At 41.3% G+C, this 23704-nt stretch overlaps 1 protein-coding gene across 4 annotated transcripts in view; it reads right to left on the bottom strand.

The window, feature by feature from the left end:
• The window catches only part of Hectd1 (HECT domain E3 ubiquitin protein ligase 1), a 91732-nt gene that overhangs the window by 8144 nt on the left and 59884 nt on the right, over positions 1 to 23704 (bottom strand). For 2 of the 4 annotated variants that reach the window (XM_038335702.1, XM_038335703.1), the window contains exons 24-36: positions 23445 to 23621; positions 19612 to 20448; positions 18754 to 18975; positions 13334 to 13467; positions 12197 to 12319; positions 10151 to 10307; positions 7403 to 7625; positions 5050 to 5104; positions 3004 to 3186; positions 2369 to 2576; positions 2198 to 2283; positions 1938 to 2065; positions 119 to 320 (exon numbers count right to left, since the gene is read on the bottom strand). In XM_038335702.1, the coding sequence (XP_038191630.1) occupies positions 119 to 320; positions 1938 to 2065; positions 2198 to 2283; positions 2369 to 2576; positions 3004 to 3186; positions 5050 to 5104; positions 7403 to 7625; positions 10151 to 10307; positions 12197 to 12319; positions 13334 to 13467; positions 18754 to 18975; positions 19612 to 20448; positions 23445 to 23621 (2735 nt within the window). The remainder of the gene's footprint in view (positions 1 to 118; positions 321 to 1937; positions 2066 to 2197; positions 2284 to 2368; positions 2577 to 3003; positions 3187 to 5049; positions 5105 to 7402; positions 7626 to 10150; positions 10308 to 12196; positions 12320 to 13333; positions 13468 to 18753; positions 18976 to 19611; positions 20449 to 23444; positions 23622 to 23704) is intronic. The other 2 variants (XM_038335704.1, XM_038335705.1) reach the window with 2 other exon arrangements.

The raw sequence follows: 23704 nt of genomic DNA, 5'->3' as shown, positions 1-23704 counted from the left end.
ACAGAGGGAGGAAATCCTCTTGTTGTCTGCCATGGTCTACACAGTGATGATGGCTTCCCTGGTTCCCATGCGTTCTTTCCCATAAAAAACCAAAACGCTTTACTTTACATGAGGTTACCTCTAGAACTGATTTCCGATCTGCGTGTATTTGCATGACGTTCTCAGCCCACTCCATCAGGGATTCACCACGTGGAACTTTCACTCTTTCGTGCTTGAGCCGACCAACTCTGAACTCCCCAGGGTCGTCTCTCCGCACACTGCTGGTGGTCCTTGCTCGCTCCACTGTGGCTTCTCGTCGGTTCTGCAGCCACACTATTGCCCTGAAACATAACACCGAAGTCCTTACATACTTAGACAGTGGCTAAGTCAGCAGCAGAAGACACAGATTGAAAGGACTGCTTTGCAATTATTTTTAAATGTTGTTTAGAGATAGGCATTTCCTGTATCTATTACCCAATTCCCAAGATTACAGGAACACAATGTTCTGCTGCATTAGAATTTCCAAAAAGTGTTCAGTCAGGTAATTTATTTGGTTTAAAAAAAAAAAAGGTCAGTATCGCCAGGCAGTGGTGACACAGGCCTTTAATCACAGCACTCGGGAGGCAGAGGCAGGCAGATCTCTGTGAGTTCAAGGCCAGCCTGGTCTACAAGAGCTAGTTCCAGGACAGGCTCCAAAGCTACAGAGAAACCCTGTCTCGAAAAAAAGAAAAAAGAACAACAACAACAACAACAAAGTCAGTGTCTCTGTACCCCAGGATGGCCTGGAACTCACTGTGTAGCTCAGGCTGGCCCCTTACCTAACCATCCTCCTTCCTTAGCCCCCAGAGTGCTGGAACTATAGCTGTAAACAGATATACCTAGCTAGTTAATTTCAAATAGCAATTTATTAAGTAATAATTCATAAAATTCATTTGTTATAACCTTCCTTAAAGAAAGAGAAAGAACTAGCTATATATTTTCTTTGTTATTTTATCAATTAAATAATATTAAAGATCTGTGATATAAGCATTAAACAATATATAAAAATCATGTCAAGAGAAACAAAAAATTGGTTATGCTATCTTTATTACTATGAAAGGCACTGACAACTACCATTAAAATGGATTTTTTTTTCTTGTGGCTGAATAGACAGTCGTGGGTGCTGGGAACCAAACTCTTATATTTTTGGTTGTGAGCATAGCCTTTAATGGCTGAGCCATCTCTCCAGTCCTAAAATAGGTATTTTAAGACATTAAAAGAATTTTGTGTGTGTCCCCAAGTGTACATGTGGAGATTATAGGGCAACTCTCAGAAATCAGCTCTTCGATTCAGCCACATGGGTTCCAGGGACGGAACTCAGGTCCTGGAATTCAGTACCAATCATCTTTACCCACCGAGACAAACACAGTTTCACATGCTTCAACCACAATAGGTAACAAAAGAGCTAAAGAGAAACAACAACAACAACAACAAAACCCTGCTCTTGTGAAGCTGTGGTCTAGAGGAAGGAGACAGGACAAAATCAAATCCTCTATACACAAGCCGGTAGAAAGAGAAAAGTCACCAGGTAGAAGACACAGGCAAATATTAACAATGTCTGCAAAGGATGGGGCTGTCGCTCAGTGACCGAGACCTTGTCCAGCATTTACTGAGCCTGGGTTAGACTCTAGTGCGCTAAATAAAAATAAAATGCTATTTACCAGCATTCAGATTGATTTACTGAGGATTTTGTAAGTTGCCAAAGAACTCTTGAGTATTAGGAAATAGAAATCGATGCAATCCATGCTGTACCAACAAAGTGTCTGCATCTAAGTGAGAATGGACAATGTCCAAGCGTTGACAACCCTTCCCAGACACAATGCATCCCTCCATCAACCTGAGCAGCGTACATGCATAGTCTCAACTTCTATAATGAAAGACATCTTAATTCTAAAAACATCAAAAGGGTCACTTCCTACCTGGATGCACCAAATGCTGTACAGGTGAAGTAAAGCTGTCGAGTTTCAAATGGTATCAAGAAAGGACACTTGCTGGTTAATTGTTCACACCAGTCCGGCAGAGCCCCACTCGCCAATGCCAATGGTTCCTGCAGGTTAACAAACAACACCTTAGTGCTAAGAGCATTAAACGGAATCAGTAATGAACACCAAAGATATCAGAGGCGGAGAAGAGGGAGGCACACAAAGAAAGGCCCACCGAAGGCCACCCAGGCCATTACCTCGATCTGCTGTAAGATTTTTGTGGTGATTTTTTTACTAGTAAATTCATCAGGTGGAAAAGTAAACTGAGGCTGCTCATCACCATCTGCAAAGTTAATTAACATAATTAATAAAACTAAAAATTACCTGTTTTCCAACTGATCTAGAAATAAAGAAGGTTTCTTACGGACCTTCTTGGGATATTCTGGAATAAGGGTCACTGGCAACTATATACAGGATGCGCAGGAGCTGAAGGACATCCTCGACTCCACACGAGTTCTGGCCATTGCCAGCTTTCGCCTGAGGCTGCTCTTTTGTCAGATTAAGAATGTCGCTACTTTGAAGAGTAGAAATTGCCCCCTGGTTTAATCCAGACTTTGTTCCATGCTCGCAAAAATCCTGAAAGACAAAGAGCAAAATTAGCAATCAATCACTTTTCCACGAAAACCGTTCATTATTCTTAGTATTAATATGATTGTTGAAATTTTTCTTATTTTTGAAATAACCATTTATCCCACAAGACAAAAAAAATTATTCAAAATCATTCACACTGTCAAAGAAAATGAAAGCACAAGCTCTGGTCTACCGCGATCCACAGCCCAGGGGCATCTGCAACTTTAGCGCTGACACATTAACCATGCCACTCAAACTCTCCAGATGCGCTTGCTGTTTCCTTATCTTCTTCGGTGCTGGGGATCCAAGCCGGGGTCTAGTGAGTGCTGTGTTAGCACTCTACAGCACTCAGCTGTACCTAGCCCTCGGCTCTAAAGCTAAAACAAAGCGCAAGCCATTCCCACTCAAACCAATACTTTAATACAATATATACCTTATATGCAGCTATAAGCTGCGAACAGTTTCTGTTTTTCCTAATACTTTTATTAGTGCCGGTTAATTTCCAGTGGCGCAGGAAAGCGGCGTCTGCGTTCTTCTGCAGGTAGGTTATCAGATCATTCTTTGGTAGTTCATCAGTGCCAAGGTACTGTTCCACATGCTCTATAGACCAGCAGCCCTACGGCAGGAAAACCAAACAGTGGCCTCTCCCAGTAATGGGTCTGTGATGTCTCACATGCATTACAGATGCAGCCATGAGATCATGCAACTTAGTCTAACTTCAAGAGTTCAGCGCCAGTCTCCTTCCTCCTCAACTGTGATACAATCTGTTTTTTCTCCTTGGGTTGGTTTAAATAAGATAGCACCCAGGGGCTCATATAATTGAAGGATTACCTGCCTGGGAGTGGAACTGTTTGAAAGCTTTAGAAATACTAAGAGGTTTGGCTTTGCTGGAAGAAGCGTGTCACTAGGGGTGGGCTTTGAGGTTTCAAAAGCCCACAGCAGGCCTGGTTTCTCTCGCTCTCTTCTCTCATCCTTGACTCTCTCAGCTCAAGTTTCAGAGGATAACAATATCAGTAAGTGGCCTAGAAACCATTCTTTTCTTATGATATTTTGGCCAAAGAATGTGGCTGCCTTTTGCCCTTGTCCTAAAAATCTGCCTAAGGCAAAACTGAGTTTTGGATTAATAGCACCGGCAGAGATTGATGGCAACAAAATTTAGAGCGCTGTCGATCTTAGCAGATCTATAATGAAAAGGGGCGCGCTGGACAACAAGAACAAGATTACACTTTGAGGAAATGGAAGGGAGCTAAGTTCACTGCTCAAGGAAAACAAAAATTTAAAGGAAAGTCTGAAGCTAAATGAGTGGTACCCTCAGGGCAAGACCCCCACCCAGCTAAGTCTCTAACTTGTCAAAAAGAATTAGTGAAAAGCTTACGCAAAGAAGGACAATGTGTGAACGTAACTGGACTAAGGGGCCAAGATCCAGCCCCAGCAAGGAGCAGGACATGGCAACTCTGGGAACATGACTGGATTTACAGTCAAGGCTACAAGGGGCTGTACGCTCCCTCTCTGAAAAACAGCTGAGGCAAGGCATATGTCATGGGAACACCTCTCCTAGAGAGGTCGCTCCATGGAACTGTCAAAGTGAGGCCTAGATTACCTTGAAGAAGCTAGAATTGTAAGATACCTGCCAAGGAGAGCTGCTAACACGGAGTGGAACCAGCCCGAGAGAGGTGTGTTGCAGTCATAAAGCTGAAAGGACTTAGGGATCTGAAGGGCACATGGAAATAGAGTCTGAGTTTGCCCAGCTGGTTTTGAGAACCAGCTTTGGTTGAGAAGTCCCTTATTTGGCTCTTAGCTCCCTTTTGGAATGGTAACATATTTTCTGTGCCATTGTATGTTAGAAGTATGCAATCTGCATTTTGATTTATATAAGGAGTTACAGCTAAGAGATTGCCATGAGTATCAAAATATTTGAACTTTGGACATTTTGTTTTGTTTTTCGAGACAGGGTTTCTCTGGAGCTTTGGAGCCTCTCATGGAACTCGCTCTGTAGACTAGGCTGGCCTCAAACTCACAGAGATCTGCTGCAATTAAAGGTGTGCACCAACACTGCCTGGCAAACTTTGGACTGTTTAAACACTGTTGAGACTTTGATAGATTGTGGGAACGTTTGAATATGGACTGAATGCAGTTTTGCATTATGTGGCTAGAAAGCTATGAGGGCCAGGGAATTAAATGTCTTCACAGGCTCGTAGATTTGAATGCTTAGTCATCAGGGCGTGGAGCTCTTTGATAGGAACAGAAGTGTTAGGAGGTGTGGCCTTAGTGGAGGAAGTGTGTAACCGGAGGTGGGCTGAGGTTTCAAAAGTCCAAAAGGCCCCTTCTCTCCCTGCTGCCTGCTATGATGAAACTGGAAACAAGCCCCAACCCTCTACGAGTTGGCCATGGCGTCTCTTCACAGCAATAAAAGACTCACTAAGACATTCTTCACATTTTTCACTAAGCTACTAGGCCCCATTGTGTAAAAATAACTTACCATTTTCCCATTTTCTTTTTCTTTATCAGAATCCTTCATTTCTCTATACATGATTCTAAACATGAAGACATTATTCAATTAATTCATAAATCAAATATTTATACTTATTTCCAATAAAGATCTAATCTGAAAATATAAGTTAATGAGGTCATTCATTAGATATGCATTTCAAGTGAACTTGAACTCAAGGAGGTGCCAGCACATATTCTACCACTGAAGTCTATTTCCAACCTTACTCTTTCCAGTGACTCTTACTGTACATCCCAAGCTGACCTCAAAACTGATTCTGTTGACTGTATTCTGCCTCCCAAATGCTGGGATTATAGCCACTTGTCTGGCTCTAAAAGAACTTTTTAGACAAAATATTCCAAAGAAAGCACATATCAACCAAGTGTGGTGGTACATGTTCAGTAAGTAAGTACAGTAAGAGCAAGAAAGCAGGGGCAGGAGGATCATAAGTTCAAAGTCATCCTTTACTACATAGCAAGTTTGAGGACAACCTTTGCTATGTGAGACTCCATCTTTAAAAAACAAAACAAAGGACAGGTGAGGACTACACAGAAAAGGCTTGTCTCTGATGTGGGATTCCTCTCTCTGTGCTGTGAATACCATTGTGGAATAAAGAAACTGCCTTGGCCTGTTGATAGGGCAGAACTTAGGTAGGCAGGGAAAACTAAACTGAATGCTGGGAAAAAGAAGGTGGAGTCAGAGAGAATCCTTGTAGCCCTGCTGAAGACAGATGCCAGGACACTAGAATGTCACATAAGGTAAAGCCACAGCCACATGGTGATACACAGATTACCAGAAATGGGTTAAATTAAGATTTAAGTGTTAGCCAATAAGAAGCTAGAACTATTGGGCCAAGCAGTGTTTTAAATATAGTTTCTGTGTGGTTATTTTGCATCTCAAAACAAGCAAACAAACAAACAAACAAACACCACAAAAGGACCACAAATACATACATCAATTCTACAGTTTTCAATGTAATTTAAATTACTTGTATGTGCACATACTGGATGCACACATGCCACAGAACACATGTGGAAACCAGAGGACTGAGTCAGTTCTCTGCTTCTACCATACAAGTCAGGGGCTAGAGCTCCAGCAACTAGGCCTCACATCAAGCACTCTTAGCAGATGTGCCATCTCAACAGCCCAAGCTTACAGAGCTTTTAAAAATATGAATGCTCTATATACTAAGTGTTTTGACTTCTTTTAGAGTTACATAAATAAAATGAGGCAAAGAAGTAATTATTCTGTAACCAGATAGAAAGGCTAGGAATAACAATGATTAGAAATGCTTTTCCTCTTCCCCTCTTTTGTTATTTTTTTCGAGACAGGGTTTCTCTGTGTAACAGCCCTGGCTGTCCTGGAACTCCTCTGTAGGGCAGGCTGACCTCAAACTCAGAGATCCTCCTGCCTCTGCCTCCTCAGTACTGAAATAAAGATGTGTGTCAACAAACACCACCCAGTAAGAAATGCTTATTTTCTAAGACAGTGAAATCAATTTTGAGTATATGAGGTGATAAGATCACTGTACTTTCTATCTCAAAAATACCTACATTACTTTTATCAGATACTGTCTAGGATTATCAACCACTGAAAGATCATAAACCAAATTAACAAAAGTGAGATTAAATGTTTGTTATAAAATACTACTTACTTACTGGGCAATACTAAACGCTTGCTATGCCCTAGAAACGATTCACATGTGTTAATCATCAATTCTTCACAATTATGCTTCTTTTGTTGTCCGCTTATTTTTCGAGACAGGGTTTTTCTGTAGCTTTGAAGCCTGTCCTGGAACTAGCTCTTGTAGACCAGGCTGGCCTTGAACTCACAGAGATCCTCCTGACTCTGCCTCCCGAGTGCTGGGATTAAAGGCGTGCGCCACCGCCAACCCCCCCCCCCCCCCCCCCCCCCGTTATGCTTCATTTCATAGATTTTAAAACTGAGAAACAAAAATGGTCAAACTTTGGGGGTATAGCTTGGGTATAAATTTGACCGCAAGCACACTAAACCAGTTGGGTCATTAACAACTATTTGTGGAGTAAATAGAGTGGTTTAACTTACTCCACAAAAGGGACAAATAAGGTACGTTTACTATTTCTATCACATGCAATTGTAAAAATTCAGATAACACTGCTCTCAGCTCTGAGTCTATCTCCAAGGTCCTTCTAGCTCTAAGGCTTAGCCATCCTACAGCTGCAGTCAGAAGCAGCCTTACTGGTCCCTGCAAAGCAACAAAACAAGAAACAAATCTTGTCTGTTCCTGTAATGCACAATACAGAGACTCAACACTTTGTGGCTCATAGAAAGTAACAAAGACTGCTGAAATATCAAAATCTCTTACGTGTACGTGGGCTCCCAAATACGCCTAAGTTTATCTGACTTCACATTGCCATTACAAGACAGCTGAAGCAATTTCTGTACATAATAAAAGATGGTTGATCTGAAATTGGTAAGCGGCAATTCAACTTCCCGAGTTGTTCCAAGCCCAGTTACTTTCAGCGTGAGAGCTAATCGAGGGGATGGGGTGCATTCAACTTCTTCCAAGAGCTCCGAGTGCGGTGTTCCTAAAGATGGGAAAGATGGGAAAACAGTCTCACACAGAGCACTGCACTAGGAGACCAGGCCACACATTCACTTCACAGCATCTACTTATGACTCGCTGGCTTCAAGATTTACTTCACTTATTATTTCTGGCTTGTGAGAAAAGGTCTTATTATGAAGTTCAGGGTAGCCTGGAATGTGCCATATAGTCCAGCAAGTTCCAAGCTGGCCTTTGAACCCATGGCAATCCACTTTCCCAAGCGTCTCAGACCCAGGACAACATGATCCCTGACTGTCTTACTTAAAAAAGTGAAGTACTGCTGGGCGGTAGAGGTGCAACCCCACCCCCACTCCTGCCTCGCCCTGAGACAGTCTCTTTGTCTAACAGCCTAGCTGTCCTGGAACTAGCTCTGTAGACTAGGCTGGCCTCTGGGATTAAAAGCGAGCACCACACCGACTTTATTCCACTGTACTTTAATTGAAACATGGCCCTGTCACTGAACACAAAAAGATGAACATCCCGCTCACTAGCATACACAAAGCAGATGCAGAGCTCATGTTCTTGTGTGTGGCCAAAGCAGTACATCAGGACAGGAGCAGTACTGACGGCTGCCTGTGCTTCCTAACAACTGCTCTTCCACAAAGGGAGTACAGAACATCTTACTCACGTTGTATCTATCTTTAAGACATTAAATTAAAAAATCTGTGTATCTTCATAGGGAACAGTCTCTTTATATCAATAAAACAAACCTTTTTTTAAGGACCATTTATTAGAATACCTGGTATTTACTGAGACACAATCAGGTACCATGATATAAAAGTCTTAACATTTTTTTTTTAACTACCTTGCCAAACAAGAAGCATCATTTTCTCCAAGAGATACAGAGATCCAATATTACTACAAAACGGGTGCTCTTACAACACAAATATATTTTCTCACGCTTCTTGAGATTTGAAGTTTTAAACCAAAATTGTCGCCTTTATTCCTTCTGGAGGCTCCAACACAGTCAGCTTCTTGCTGTTTTTCACTTCTAGAGGCTGTGCATGCCCAGATTCCTTAGCTCACAGCCCTTATCACTGACCTTTGCTTCCCTGACCACATCTCCTATGGTTCTCATCCTTCTGCCTCATTCTTACAAGGATGATATTGGGCCCATCTAAAGATGTTTAACTCAATTTACCTACAAAGTCTCTCTCCATGTTGGGGCAATGAGGTTTTAAGTTCCAGAAATTAGTATCTAGGTATTGTGGGTAGGAGGGGGCACATTAGGTGCCTACGATACACTAAAAAGGTGAATTGGGGTTTTTTTTTTTTTTTTTTTAGTTTTTTTTTTGTTGTGGAGACAGAGTTTCATAATGCAGCCTAGCTGGGCTTGAATTCCACCTGCTTCTGACCCTAAATTTCAGGATTAAAGGCATGTGCCACCACACCTAGCCCTATGAAAAGAGTGTTAGAGGATGAAGTTGTCACCCAGGCAAACTGACTCTAGAAATCTTGACTGGATAAGCAGACAGCTTTTCAAAGTTAACAGAATTTAAAACCCCACCTTTAAACAACACCTTGCTTAAAAGACTTTACAAATACAAACAATGCTTTGTTAGAGATAAACTTTCATGGCAGAGCACATGAGTCCAGACACACACACCAACTCTTCCTCGAGAAGCCCATATCCATTCTCTGAAATATATCTTTCTTTCTAAACATCTTTCTTAGCCCCCATGCTTAAAAAAAAAAAAAAAAAAAAAATCTACCTTAAAGTATCTACTCTACGCCCTCCCCTTCTTTTTTCATTTGAAGGTTTTTTTGTTGTTCTTGTTTTGAGACCCAAGTCTCTTCTAGTCCAGGCTGAAGCTGGCTTTCAAGTTCTGATCCTACGACCCTCAGTCATCAGCCTTCCACGTGCTGGTACTGCAGGTGTGTGCCAACACACCATCTTAAAATACCTTTAATAAAACCCCAACTCTGCTTGAGAGACAGAGAGAGAGAGAGAGAGAGAGAGAGAGAGAGAGAGAGAGAGAGAGAGAGAGAGAGAGAGAGAGAGAGTGAGTTGTGATTGGCTTCTCTTAAAATATCCGTTTTTGATTTATAGGCAGTTGTGAGCTGCCTCGTGTGGAAGCTGGGACTCGAACCTGGATCCTCTGCAAGAACAGTGGCTGCTGCTTTAAGGCTGAACCATCTGGGAGCCCCACCACCTTTCTGCATGGGTGCTGCGAATCCAAACAAGTCTTCAGACATGCAAAGTAAGCGTTCTGCCAACTAAGCCACCTCCCGAGCCCTAAAACAGCTTTTTTTTTAAACTTATGCTGTGGAAATCATGTGACAACTTATTAGCTTTCTTCATCTACCATGTGGATTCCAGGGTTTGAAACCAGTTTGTCAGGCTTAGCAGCAAGCTCCATTACTCACTGAACCCTATCACTGGTCCCAACATCTATACAATTTAGAGTTAAAAAAAAAGAATTTTTAATATTAACTCGCAAATATAAGCAGTACTTTATCTCACTGGTTACCAATTAATATTAGACCACACACTGAAATACACTGTACCTGGGGGAGGAATCTCCAGGTCAGTTGTCTGCTGAACATTCGTACGACCTGGTCTAGGATCAAAAGCAGGAACCAAGGCAGAAAACTGCCGCTTTAGCACGTAGTCGTCATCCCAGGTCCTGCGTCGTCCTCCCTTGGTCTCATACTCCTCTTCCTCCTGCAGCAGGAAAGCCCACAGACAGTGACACATCTTATCCCTGAACTGACTATGTCTACCAAATAAGGCAGCTACAAGGGAAGTCAGCCTTTAATTTTTTATGTCTGTGTGTAGAGGGCAGAGGACAGCTTGAGGAAGCTGGTTCTCTCCTTCCAACATGTGGGTCTCAGAAACCAAACTCGGGTTGTTAGGCTCGGTGGCAAGAGCCACTGAGCCATCTTGCTGGTGAACTTGCTTTAGTTCTCTATGGGGACTGTACTTCCTTTACTTGAACTGAAGTAATCTAATACAAATGTGTAAAGACACATATTTATTTATCAAATGTTTACTGACCAGTGGTTACAAAAATCTGTACCTGTGGTAATATGACAAAGAACTATATTCAATCTCTATTTCCGGACAGGCTGGTCTACAGAGCGCCTGTCAGAACAGGCTACAAAGCTGAACAGAGAAACCCTGTCTTGAAAAACAAACAAACAAAAGATTCTTCTACCTAATCTGAAAGATTCTATCTAATACTGAACTAAAATGTATTTACAATTCCCCTCTGTTGTTTTGTTTTTTTAAATGAAACAATTCTTTCCTGCCTACATTACAGTCTTTAAAATAAATTTACAGTAGATCTCATTCTTCTCCGTATTTTTTTTTAGCTCCAAATAGTTTGTGACAGTTAGTATTAAGGGTATGATTTTAAAAGAATGAACTTCTTTTCTTTCTGTAATTTAACACAGTTTCATTAAGACAAAAAACAAATACAATCTCTATTTCCTATCTTTGATATTACAATTTGATGGCATAACACTAACAATCAAGAAAAACCTGGGCAAAAATCACAGGCAACCTTTTGTAGTACTTTTCTAATTTCCCATGAGTCTATTATTTTAAAATAAGTTTTTTCTTAATGTAAATTTCATCTCATACTAGATTGATCACAGAAAATGGATGAGTCACTGGGAGGCATTTTGAATTCCTACAAGACAAACAGATGAAAGTCTGAACTGTTAAATCAAATGGCGCACACACACACATACGCCTCTCAAGGTTTGAACACTTGATTGAAATACCTTTTTCAATAGATAAACTGATACCACACAGCTATGGTGTCATTGTCAGGCTTGCATCCTGAACCCCAAACTACTATGTATGACTTCAGTCACTTCAGCTGAAAGCTGCAATGAGCACGTGAAGACCCACTGGGGAGAAACAAGGTACCTCATGCGGTGTAGTGAGAACTATGCCCACCTCACAGCGACCACTGTCCACTAAGGTCACCACTACAAGGGGCTGATGAGATGACTCAACAGCTAAGGGCACTTGCCACCAAATCTCATGGCCCGAATTCAACTCTTGGGACCCACGAAGTGCAAACAGAAAATGCTTACCTCCTCTGATCTACACTGGAAGGGGGGTCTATAAAGAGTAGAAAAGTAGGGATAAGGACTAGAGGGTGCTTTTCCTTTTTTAAAAAAATTTGGTTTTTTTTGGTGTCTGTGTCTGTGTGTGTGTGTGGGGGGGGGGGGGGGGGGGGCAGGGTTTCTCTGTCCTGGAACTCTAGCTGTAGACCAGGCTAGTCTTGAACTCACAGAGATCCACCTGCCTCTGCCTCTGCCTCCTGAAGTACTGGGATTAAAGGCGCGCACCATCACCTGGCTGAGATGTCTTAATGAAAAAACAAAAACAAAGCATTCCTTCGACTACTACACACCTCAGCTGTTTTCCTATCTGCTCATTTTAACTCAGAGCCCAAGATGAAGCAGTTTCACATAGGAAACTCACGGCTGCACTACACCAGGGCAGCTGGTTTCAGGTGACAGCAGCCCTCCTCCCCTGGCATATGATGTATCCCGTGAATGTAAAGACACATGATGGGGCAGTAAACGTGGAAGTACCTGCTCCCCGATAGGTCGGCTGCCTGCTCCAGAAGGAACCTGTGGCAGCTGTGAGGTGACAGCGTGGTGTGTCACGTCAGAGCGGGAGCCAGCTCGACGCTGCAGGGATGGACGTCTCAAAATCTAAAATTCAAAAACACCAAGAGACACATGTTTAATGATTTGATCAACACTCTTCATTCAATCTAGCCCAAGAAAAGCATTACTTAAAAATCTTTCTCTTCTCTGGCCGATGAGGTGTTTGGGGCTTTCTTTTGTCGTGCACTGTGTACTGGTCTTCTAGTTTAAGGCAATTACGTGTGTTCCTGTTTCCATAATCCCCGGGGTTGAACCCAGAGCCTTGTGTCTACACAGTGCACTCCACCACAGTCACACCTCCAACCTTTCTAGTACCACTTTATTTTGAGACTAAGTTTTGTTATATAGCCCAGTCTGGCCCAGAACTTCCTAGGAATCCCAGGCTGCCCTCAATCTTCCTGTTTCAACCCAAGCAATGGGACAACATGTCACCTGCCCTTATTTTACATTCACTGTGTAATACACAGTGAGAATACACAAGGTACCCTGGTATACATGTAGAGGTTAGAGGACAACCTGGAGGAATCCAGTCTCTCCTTTCCTCCACTGTGAGTCCCAGGGATTACTGAACTCAAGTAACTAGGCTTAGTGACAAGCATCTTTCCCAGTCTTGTGGGCTCCAGGCATATGCCATCTAAATGATACATATCAAAAAGTATTTTTTAAAAAGTTCCTCATTCCTGCCGGGTGGTGGTGGCACAAGCCTTTAATCCCAGCACTCAGAAGACAGAGGCAGGGGGATCTCTGTGAGTTCAAGGCTAGCCTGGTCTACAGAGCAAGTTCTAGGAGAGGCTCCAAAGCTACAGAGAAACCCTGTCTTAAAATAAGTAAATAAGTTCTTCATTCCATTAACATTTTTTGTCATTTAATATTTTATCCCATCTATTTTATTTTTGAGACAACCTTTTATGCAGCCCAAACTAGTCTCAACTCCCAAGTGCTGAGAATGACTCTGGATTTCTGATCTTCCTATCTCCACTCCCCAAGTGCTGGGTCTACAGCCACCATGTCTGGCTTCTAACACCTATATTAGTGAAGGGAATGGGCGATTCTCTCTACCATAACCTCCTCGTATTCTTGGTCCTCCTGATTGTCATCTTCATTCTCATCATCTTCCTCATCAGGCTCAGGCAAATCCTCATCATCATCTAGCTCAGCTAAGAGAGTACTGGCACGACAGCTATCAAGAAAATCTAGGAAGGAAAAAACCAACAACCTTATTGTCAATACAATTAAGAAACAACAGCAGGGTGTCTTTGCATCTGGGGTTGTACAAACTGAAGATAAAATTCAAAAGGCTCAAGCATAAATGCCAGTTAATGATGCCACCTACATATCAACACATATAATAATTAACAACTGAGACTAATCACAAGCATGGCAGAAAAAAATGGATGACCAAAGTGTATTTCAGTCTATAACAATCTATGAGAGGACAACCACGTGAATGATATTTAAAACAAAAATACATACAACCCCACCTTCATTCTCTGAGTATTACAGAAAATACAATATGGTGAAAAGAGTGCACTGGCATCATGGATTCCACCCGTGAATATGTACTGAGCATACACTAAGGGTGAAGAACTGTTATAGCACATATATATCATTACAAACATAGCTAGAATGTCCAATTACCTGAGAAATCGACAGAAGACAGAATTTAATAAATAAACGAACTAGTCAGGTGGTGACGACACACACCTTAATCCTAGCACTTGGGAGGAGAGGTAGGCGGATCTCGTGAGTGTCTGAGGCCAGCCTGGTCTACAGAACGAGTACCAGGACAGCCAGGGGTGTTTACACAGAGAAACCCTGCCCTCAAAAACCAAAAATAAATAAATAAATAAATGGACTAATATCTATAAATATAAGCTTTTATAAAAAGGCCTTATGAAGACAAACAGAATTTAAGACAATCAAAAAAAAAAGAAGCTTAGACCTGGCATGTTACTTAATGACAATGACTACTTAAGAATAGTATCTGTTACAGAATAAGTATATAGTATCTTTCACATTATCTATATGAGTTAATGTATAAGCAAGCTCAGTAATCTTAAATCCCCTTTATCGTCTTCTTTCTTAGGGATATCTCCCCAGTGCAGACTGGGTTATGTTGGAATGATGGTATATAGCTGTAATACAAGCACTCAGTAGGTGGAAGCAGGGGAATCATGAGTTCAAAGTCAGTCAGAACTACCGTAAGCTTCTTTCAAAAACGAGAACCAGGAAGAAGGTTCAGTGCGTCAAAAGTGCTTGACAGACAAGCCTGACAACCTGAGTCCAATCCCCAAAATCTGCAGCAGAGGGGAAAAGTTGACGCCTGGAAGTTGTCCTCTGACCTCCACATACATGTATCACATGCACACACAAAGAAGAATGAACAATTTTTAAATGTATCAAATTATATCATCCAACATAAAGACACTAACAAGCTGTTCTTTGAGACAACTAAAAACAAACAGCAGAATAATAATGAGGCTAAACAAGAGAAGTGTCTACTAGCTGTATAAAAGGAATACAAACTCTTTTCTCCTCTCTCTCTGTCTCTCTCTTTCAAGACAGGGCTTCTCTGTGTAACAGCCTGGCTGTCCTGGAACTAGCTCTTTTTTTTTTTTTTTTTTTTTTTTTTTTTGGTTTTTCGAGACAGGGTTTCCCTGTAGTTTCTAGAGCCTGTCCTGGACCTAGCTCTTGTAGACCAGGCTGGCCTCGAACTCAGAGATCCGCCTGCCTCTGCCTCCCGAGTGCTGGGATTAAAGGCATGTGCCACCACCGCCCGGCTGGAACTAGCTCTTGTAGACCAGGCTGGTCTTGAACTCATTGAGATCCTGGCTCTGCCTCCCGAGTACAGGGACTGAAGGGGCATGCACCACCACCCCCCGGAACAATGAATCTTTCATGTGCCTAACATTTCTAGCACCTTGGTCTGCATCTTGAAAGGCATCCACCTGCAGACCCCAGGAGGGAGGGTGAGGTCACAAACTCTTAATACTAGAACTAAGCAAAGATGGAAATACATATTCCAAAACAACATCAAATTATCCAAAAATATTTAGCAACTTGCATTTACAGACCTTAGAGTCAAGTTTTTAATCAAACTTCAGAAGTGTCACGGTATTCTACTTAATTAAAGAGGTAAACATTTTTAAACAGTTAATATTATGAAGCCAGTATGTGTCCTGTAATTATTGACAAGTTCCAGCATGACTGGCAACAATTTTAGCATCAGTGACATTTAAAAACATGACGTGTCTTACAATCAGTGGTGTCCTAGGTTTAAGGGACTCTATTCCCCTTAGCACACGCAAGCGGCTAGGTGGCAGTGTACAGGAGCTCTCAAGAACGTAACTGGCTCTGCAAAAACAAACCCTACACCTTCAGACTAGGTTTTCAGGCACAGACTCTTAACATCATCTACTGAAATTTTCTGATATTTTAATAATTTACTTAAATCATTTCCCCACATTCTTTTGTTATTTTGTATCTAAGAACAATAAAGAGCTCTGAGTGCCAGGCATGGTGGTGCACATCTATATAACCTTAGCTCTTGGGACTCTGAGGCAGGAAGATCAAATATACAAGGCTACCTTGAACTACACTGTGAAATTATATCCTAAAAAAGAAATCAGAAAAGCTCTAAATGTCAAATTTTTGAACAGCCCACAGAACCAAGCTATGCCTCTTAGAGTAGAAAGTTTATGCTGCAGTGATGTGACTCCACAGCACTGGAAAGCAATTTGAAGTCTGCCATCACTCTTATCCTTCATGCACTGTGAGGAGCAGAGAGAGTAATTTTATCATCTAATACTTTTATTTTGTTTTGTTGTTTGTTTGTTTGGCTTTGGTTTTTCAAGACAGGGTTTCTCTGTGTAACAGCCCTAGCTGTCCCGCAACGCACTCTGTAGATCAGACTGGCCTTGAACTCAGAGATCTGCCAGCTTCTGACTCCTGAATGCTGGGATTAAAGGCGTGTGGCACCATTGCCTGGCCAACAGTCCTACACTTTACTTCCTTTCACACTGACATACCGACAGCTGCCCCTTTTATTCGGGGGTGGGAGGGGGATGTTGAGATGGAGTTTCTCTGGGTAGCCCTAGCTCTCCTGGAACTGGCTCTGCAGACCAGGCTGCCCTAAAACTCAGAGAGAATTGCCTGCCTCTGCCTGCCAAGTGCTGGGATTAAAGATTCACAGCCTCATTAATTTTAAGATTATCACTACCACGAACAAGAACTCAAGTGTGAGGAGCTGGAGATTTGCTCTTGCAAAGGACATGAGTTCAGTCCCCAGCAGGACAGGTCCCATCCGCCTGGACCTCTAGCTTCAGGGGATCTAACATCATGTATTCTGAATTCCATGAATACCCATATTCATGTGTGCATACACACATGTACAATGAAAAATAAATCTTAAAGCTTAAAATTATTGCATTAACAAATGAGGAGGAAGGGAAAGAGAGCCTCCATGAAAATAACTACCTCAAAGAATTTATAAGACTTTGACATAATAATCACCAAATTTTGCACATTTAATTTACAAAACAAGAAATCAAGAAAAATTATTTTCATAAAACAATAAAACATATCAAATCTTTGGCTTAGAAGAGATAATATTATAGGGAAAAAAGAAGTGTACAGTAAAGTTTTAAAAATATATCTTTATATAAACTCTTATATTTGAAATTATCAAAAATTATTTTTTAAAAAGAACTGAGGGCTGAAGATACAGTACAAGGACAGAGTGCTCGCTCACCTAGCTTGTGAGTCCTGGGACGGCCAAAGGAAAAACATAGGCAACACGATCAAGGGCTGGGTAGTAAAGGCATTGAATTCATCTTGACAGGTAAACAGCTTTTTTGGAAGTAATTACTTTTTAAGGAATTTATCCTGAGGACATTCCCAGCAATACAATCCTAAATTCACATGTTTATGGGAAGGAAAAAGTTATAACTATAAAAAGTATATTATTTGGGGGCTGGAGAGATGGCTCCAGATGGCTGTTCTTTCCGAGGTCCTGAGTTCAATTCCCAGCAACCACATGGTGGCTCACAACCATCTGTAATGAAATCTGGCGCCCTCTTCTGGCGTGCGGGCATACATGGAGGCAGAATGTTGTATACATAATAAATTAAAAAAAAGTATATAATTTGTCATGATAATCCTATAGTGGAATATTTGGTAGTAATCCCAAGTGTTATAAAAACACATTCAGCATTAGGATATATTTTCAGATTTACCGAGTAAAAGAACTGACTGAAGACCTAATTCCCTTTTGTGTATTGTGCGTATGTGTGCACACACGCGCACCAGAAGTGTACATGATCAGGTTTGGACGATAGGGACTCTACATTTTCTATTAAATTTTTTTTCTAGGGCTGGAGAGATGGCTCAGAGGTTAAGAGCACTGCCTGCTCTTCCAAAGGCCCTGAGTTCAATTCCCAGCAACCACATGGTGGCTCACAACCATCTGTAATGGGGTCTGGTGCACTCTTCTGGCCTGCAGGAATACACACAGACAGAATATTGTATACATAATAAATAAAATATTAAAAATAAATAAAATAAGAGCCACATATTCTTTTAAGATTAAAAAAAAAAAAAACCTGTGCATTAGGTGTTTTGCCTGCATATATGCAGGGTGAAACAAGCATGCCGAGTGCCACAGAGGCCAGCAGAGGGCATCTGTTTCACTGGAGCTCCAGATGTTTGTGAGCTGCCCCAGGGGTGCTGGGAACTGAACCCGGGTCCTCTGCAACAGCAGCAGGTGTTTCTAACTGCTAAGCCCCCTCTCCAGTTCCTTTTTAAAAACACTGAAAGAATCAAATAGGTTTTGTCTCTGAATACTGTACAGAAGCTATGAAAACAAAGCTTCAGAGCTTTCAGCCAGGTGGTGGTGCACGCCTTTAATCCCAGTACACGGAAGGCAGAGGCAGGCGGATCTCAACTGTTTTTATTGAGCTAAATATTTTTCCCACTCCTCTAAATTAAAACTTCATTTTATGCGTGATTTTTTTTTTTGCCTGCATGTATGTCTGTGTACCACACGCATGCCATATCCTTGAAAGTAAGAAGAGATGATGAGTCCCTTGGAGCTGGAGTTATGGATGGCTATGAGGTGCTATGTGGGTGTTGGGAAGAGAACCCACATCTTCTGCAAGACCAACAAGTGCTCTTAAACCCCGAGCCATCTCTCCAACCCATATAATCAAATAATTGTAATACTCCTCCACGTCATGAATTTTCATATTCTATGAGGACATTTATATGGTAGGTTATAGATATCTGAGAATAGCGCACACCTTAAATCCCGGCACTCAGGAGGCAGGGACAGGTGGATTCCTTGAGTTTAAGGCTGGTCCAATTACATAGTTTTAGACCACCTAAGACTACAAAGCGAGACCTTACCTTAAGCTCCCGTATCACCAAGGATAAAGCACAAGCATGACATATAACACATTATCAAATGTCATCCTGTGACTTACCGTATAAGGAATACTCAGCCTCCTGGCCCGTGTCGCTCTCACTCGACGTTGACGTGAGGCTGGTGGTTAAAGTATTACTTAGCGACTGACCCACTGACAAGACTGTTGTTGCCGTAGCTACATTGCTGCTGCTAGTAACACTGGATGTTGACATTGTCACTGTGGATGTAGTACCGGGTGTGGTCAAGTTAGGGAAACTCTGAGCACCCATAAGAGGAGAAGCTAAAAATAAAAATGAAACAAATCAGTTCAAATACATAGGATTGTAGAAACTTCAGGAAAAAACAAAAAGCCAAAAACAAAAAACCTGCAAAACAGCAAAAACCGCAAAACAAAACAAAACAAACAGAAACCCAAAAGCCATAAAACACATTAATAATGAAAACACTGAAAAGCAACAACTTTAGGAACCCAACTAAAAAACGACCATTTTAAGAAACACTATGTCTTCAAAATATTTAAAGCCTAGCTTTTACAAAAAGAGAAACAAACAAAAGAAGTAATTTTACTGTAATTTCTACGGGAATTACTTCGATCCATTAATAACTTGAATTAAATAGCTTTCAGAAGCTAAAATGAACACAGGAGCTAAGTGAAAGCTATCCTACTATATAGCGTTACTATTTGATATTTAAGAGTCATCTACTTTGTCATGTAATTTTGTTTACTCATTATAAATACAAGCTAATCTGAATTCTTAAAACTGAGATTCTTCAGAACTGACTTCCCAGGGCCAAGGTGCTGCATCTGATATAGTGTCTACCACGGCCAACAGCAGCTGAAGGCTGCACCAGAGCACACCGATCCTGTGACTCCCCGGGTGGAAGCACTGGGTCCCAGAAGGAAGAGCTCACTTACTTGCAGTGCTCATCACATTCCTCCCCAGGGTATTAGTGTTGTTATCACTGCTGCTTCGGCTCAGGTTCATGTTGTTCGTGGCATTAGTCCGTGCTATGTTTGCCACTCTCCTTACAAAACTCTCCAGGCTAGACGTTTCTCTCGAGGACAAGTTAGGTACACTTGCACTGGAGCTCATAGGGGCCCCAGCAGCCAACAAGGAACTCACTGACAGTCTGTTACTTGCTGAAGAACTAAGGGGGCGCTGTGAAGCTGCTTCCTTGTTAGTTAATTCAGACACTGAGCTAACGTCAGGAGAGCTGACACTGACAATCCCCATGGATATCGCACTAGACTCCCCAGGAGCTCGGACAGAACTGTCAGTGCCTAGCTTCCTCTCCGCATTTTCACTTCCCGTTTCCGCTGTTAGGGTGCTGGTGCTTGCACTGGAAGAGGACCCTACTTCTGTTTGAGGGACGTTTTCAGCAGATGAAAGAACAACAATTGGTTCAAGCCCATCAGCTCCTGAGACTACACTGTGTTCCATTACAATTTCTGATCTCCGTTCCGTTTTGGTCGAACCCAAGCTGATGTCGCTGCTACTGGCCACGCTACACACAGAACTGCTGCTTCCTTTTCTACTTGAGGAGCCTGCAGCAGCAGACGTCTTGTCTGGACAGTTGTTTTTCACCAAGCTGCTCCATGATTGCGTTGTGCCTGAAACAGTGGATGAAACAGGTTTGGGTGATGCCACTGTATCAGGGTCGTACCCTGGTGCAAGCTTGAGGTCAAATTTTCCTTCTGCGCCCATACGGTAAGAGTTTGAGCCACCAGCATCCCAGGTGACATCAATCCAGCCTGGAAAGGGACAGGAGTTTGTGAGACCCAGCAGAAAGCAGAGAGGAGCGTGTCAGACAGTAGCTCCACAATATGGGATCGGCGATTCGTCAGTGCTGTACTTGCTGTATTACTAACCACTTACAGTCTGTCAACTAAAAGGTATTAAAATACGACTTCATACTATTGAGAGTCTATTTAATCCTTACAAAATAATACTAAGGAAAAAGAATGCACAGTATACACAAGGTTTCTGGGAGACCTATAAAATTCTTCCTCGTATTACATTTATCTCTGGACATCCCAAGACTGGTGATAGTCTTCTGTTGGTTTGGTTTTTAGAGACAGGGTTTCTCTGGGTAGCATCTGGTTGTCCTTGAACTCACTCTGTAAACCGGGCTGGTCTCAGAAACATGTGCCACCACCACCGGGCCAACTGGTCATATTTAAAAACACTGTGAAAGTGGTATTTGTATCTATTCTGCTAAAAGGGACAGGGGGAGATCTTTTCAAATGGTTCTGAGGGTGAAATCCAAGGCCTAGCACATACAGGCATCTACCACTGAGCTATATCCCCAACCTCAGGAGCAATTTCTTTAAAAGTAAAAGAAAAATACTGAGATTTCAAATTCAACAAGTGAAAACCTTTGAACTGTTTATATGACTATGTGAACAAACGTTTTTCCTATGAGGAAGTGCTAACTCATAATTAATTTCTAAGTGACAGGTAAGACACTCCTGTGTCACTTATAGAAATTTTAGGTTACTTGCACAAAGAAAGTAAGTTGGCATTTCAGCTGTGTTTTCAAAGCTTGTTGGCTATTTATATCTTATGGCTAAGTTTACTACATTTGAATTAGCACAAAAATATATTAGAAAAAATTTAAAAGCAGGTTGAGATCTTTTAGAATTTATAAACTAAAGCTAGTAACAAGTCTAAATATTTTTAATCTATATCTACTTCTATTTGAAAAATGTTACTTTTTATTTAAAGGATAATAAAATTCCAAAACAAAAAAAAATTATAGATTAGGAAGGGAACTAATAGATTTCAGTCTTACTAGGAGCTAACTACCTAGGGGGAGATACACATTAAGATTTAGATGTGCACTGAGCTTGCCCGAGCTTAAGCAAGTTCCAGTACCCGAACACTAACACGCCACACAACTACCACACACAAAATTCATGTTATGAGGCTCAGAGGAGCACTGAGTCATCTGCAGATTATCTGTTCATGAGGCATTTGAAAGAAAATCTGACCACCCCAAATCTACATAAGCTGAAACATTATTCCAATTTGTATTTGTATGCTGAAATAAATTTTGAAGAACCAACATTAAACTATCTCTTCTGTTTCAATGAAAGTCTAAGAAAAGGAAAGATTCAAAACATTATCCCAATATTAAAGATCTGTACTGCACTGATACCAATATATACTGAAATATCCAAATTACATATAAATATTTCATATATAGGTATGAAACAACTATTATATAGTAATATATTAATATGTTTTAACCAGAAGGCAGGTGAATCATATTTTGCCTTGACCACGGAATAGACGAAGTTTAACTAAGTATCTTTACAAACTTGTAGAACAAGTGAGCAATGGATAGTTCTACCAACAGACTTCAGAACAGCAAGGAGAGGACTGGAAGGATGTGGGACTATACTAAAAAGTGTGTATCGTTCATATCAGGTTTGAGAAAATGTTTAAAAGGTGAACATAGACGATACCTAAATATAACATAAACTATTTCTACGCTTAAACACAAATTAAAAAGACAGGATTAGTAAAAATTATCTATTGTGGGTATTATATTTGAAAGTTAAAAGCTCTCTGAGACATGTTTGAAGCCAAAACTGCACTGTAACATTTGAAGGATCAGAAACACGAGTCTTTCTTGAGCTGTAAGTTCTGAACTGAAGATTGCTTTTTTCGGGGAAAGATTTATTTACTTATTATGTCTGCAGTGTTCTGCCTGCATATGCCTGAATGCCAGAAGAGGGCACCAGATCTCATTATAGATGATTGTGGACAACCATGTCGTTGCTGGGAATTGAACTCAGGATCTCTGGAAAAGAAGCCAATTCTCAGTTGGTAGGCAGGCACTCTACCAACTGAGCGAAATTCCCGAGCCCATGTTTCTTATAGCTCTTTAAATATTTAGGAACAAGAATATAAACATTTTATATTTTTAAATGCTCAGTATAATCGGTAAGAAGCTAGTTCAAGCAAATGTTTTTTAAAAAGTCAGCAGGAAAACTGCTTAGGGAGTTAAGGCGTAGTTTATTATTGGGTAAGGACTTTTCTAGAATCTACAGCACAAAGGTCAAAATGAACGTACTTGCTTTGCACAGTTAGTCCTACTAAAGAAGGCAGTTTAAACTCCTCCAGAGGCTGGTAGGCCCAGCACCCCTATACTAAGATTTGATCAAGGAACTGTATTTCCTAGTCTTTGCTCTATTGAATGCTAATATTTTTTTTCTTACATGTCTTTAAACATAGCGAAAAGGTACTACCTACATCCTGAGGCTACTAAGGAAAAACACAGAAAATTACAACCAGGATTTACTGGTAGCTTGAGAACAATATACTAAGGAACAGGAGAAGGAATGTATCTTAAAGAGATTTAATTAATACTAGTTTGATAATCATTCTACAATATTAGCAAATAGATTTTAATCAAAATCTAGTAAGTTTTTCTGTTTATTTCTAAGTAAATAAGTCTTTAATTGTTAGAAGGCGTCTCAAGCGTGACGCTCTGGCCGGCCTGGAACTACTAGGCCGACCTCAGACCCAGAGAGATCAACTGTCTCCACCGCCAGGTACTGAGAGTAAAGATGTAAGGCACTAAGGCCAGCTTCGTTTTTTTCATTTTAATGTGAAATCATTATTATCAGTTCTACAAAGGTCTGACATAGTCATGCGATTTAAATTGTCCAAAGACAGAAGAAATAGTTGTAGTACCATTTAACACATGGCCTCAACACCAAGCGTCCTAAGCCCCACTCACCATTGTGCAGCTCCCCTGTGACCGTGCCTTCCCCCTGAGGGCTGCCGTCCTGATCTCGCCACTTCCAGTCAAGGCCTCTGATAACACGTGCTCCGGGAACCATGTACCTGAGGACTTGGGAGCGCACGAGGCGCCTCTGCCTTCTAAGATTTGCTTCTGCTTCTTTAGCTGCTTTCCCTACGAGATCAGAATTAGGGAGACAGAAACCAGGTCACTTTCAATAACCAGCTGTAAATACTTAGAAAAGTCTCGTGTCCTCT

The sequence above is a fragment of the Arvicola amphibius genome, chromosome 7 (genome assembly GCF_903992535.2).
Source record: "Arvicola amphibius chromosome 7, mArvAmp1.2, whole genome shotgun sequence".
In the NCBI taxonomy this organism is placed as follows: domain Eukaryota; kingdom Metazoa; phylum Chordata; class Mammalia; order Rodentia; family Cricetidae; genus Arvicola; species Arvicola amphibius.
Note: the sequence above shows the minus strand (reverse complement) of the source record. Positions and strands in the feature narration are given on the sequence as shown.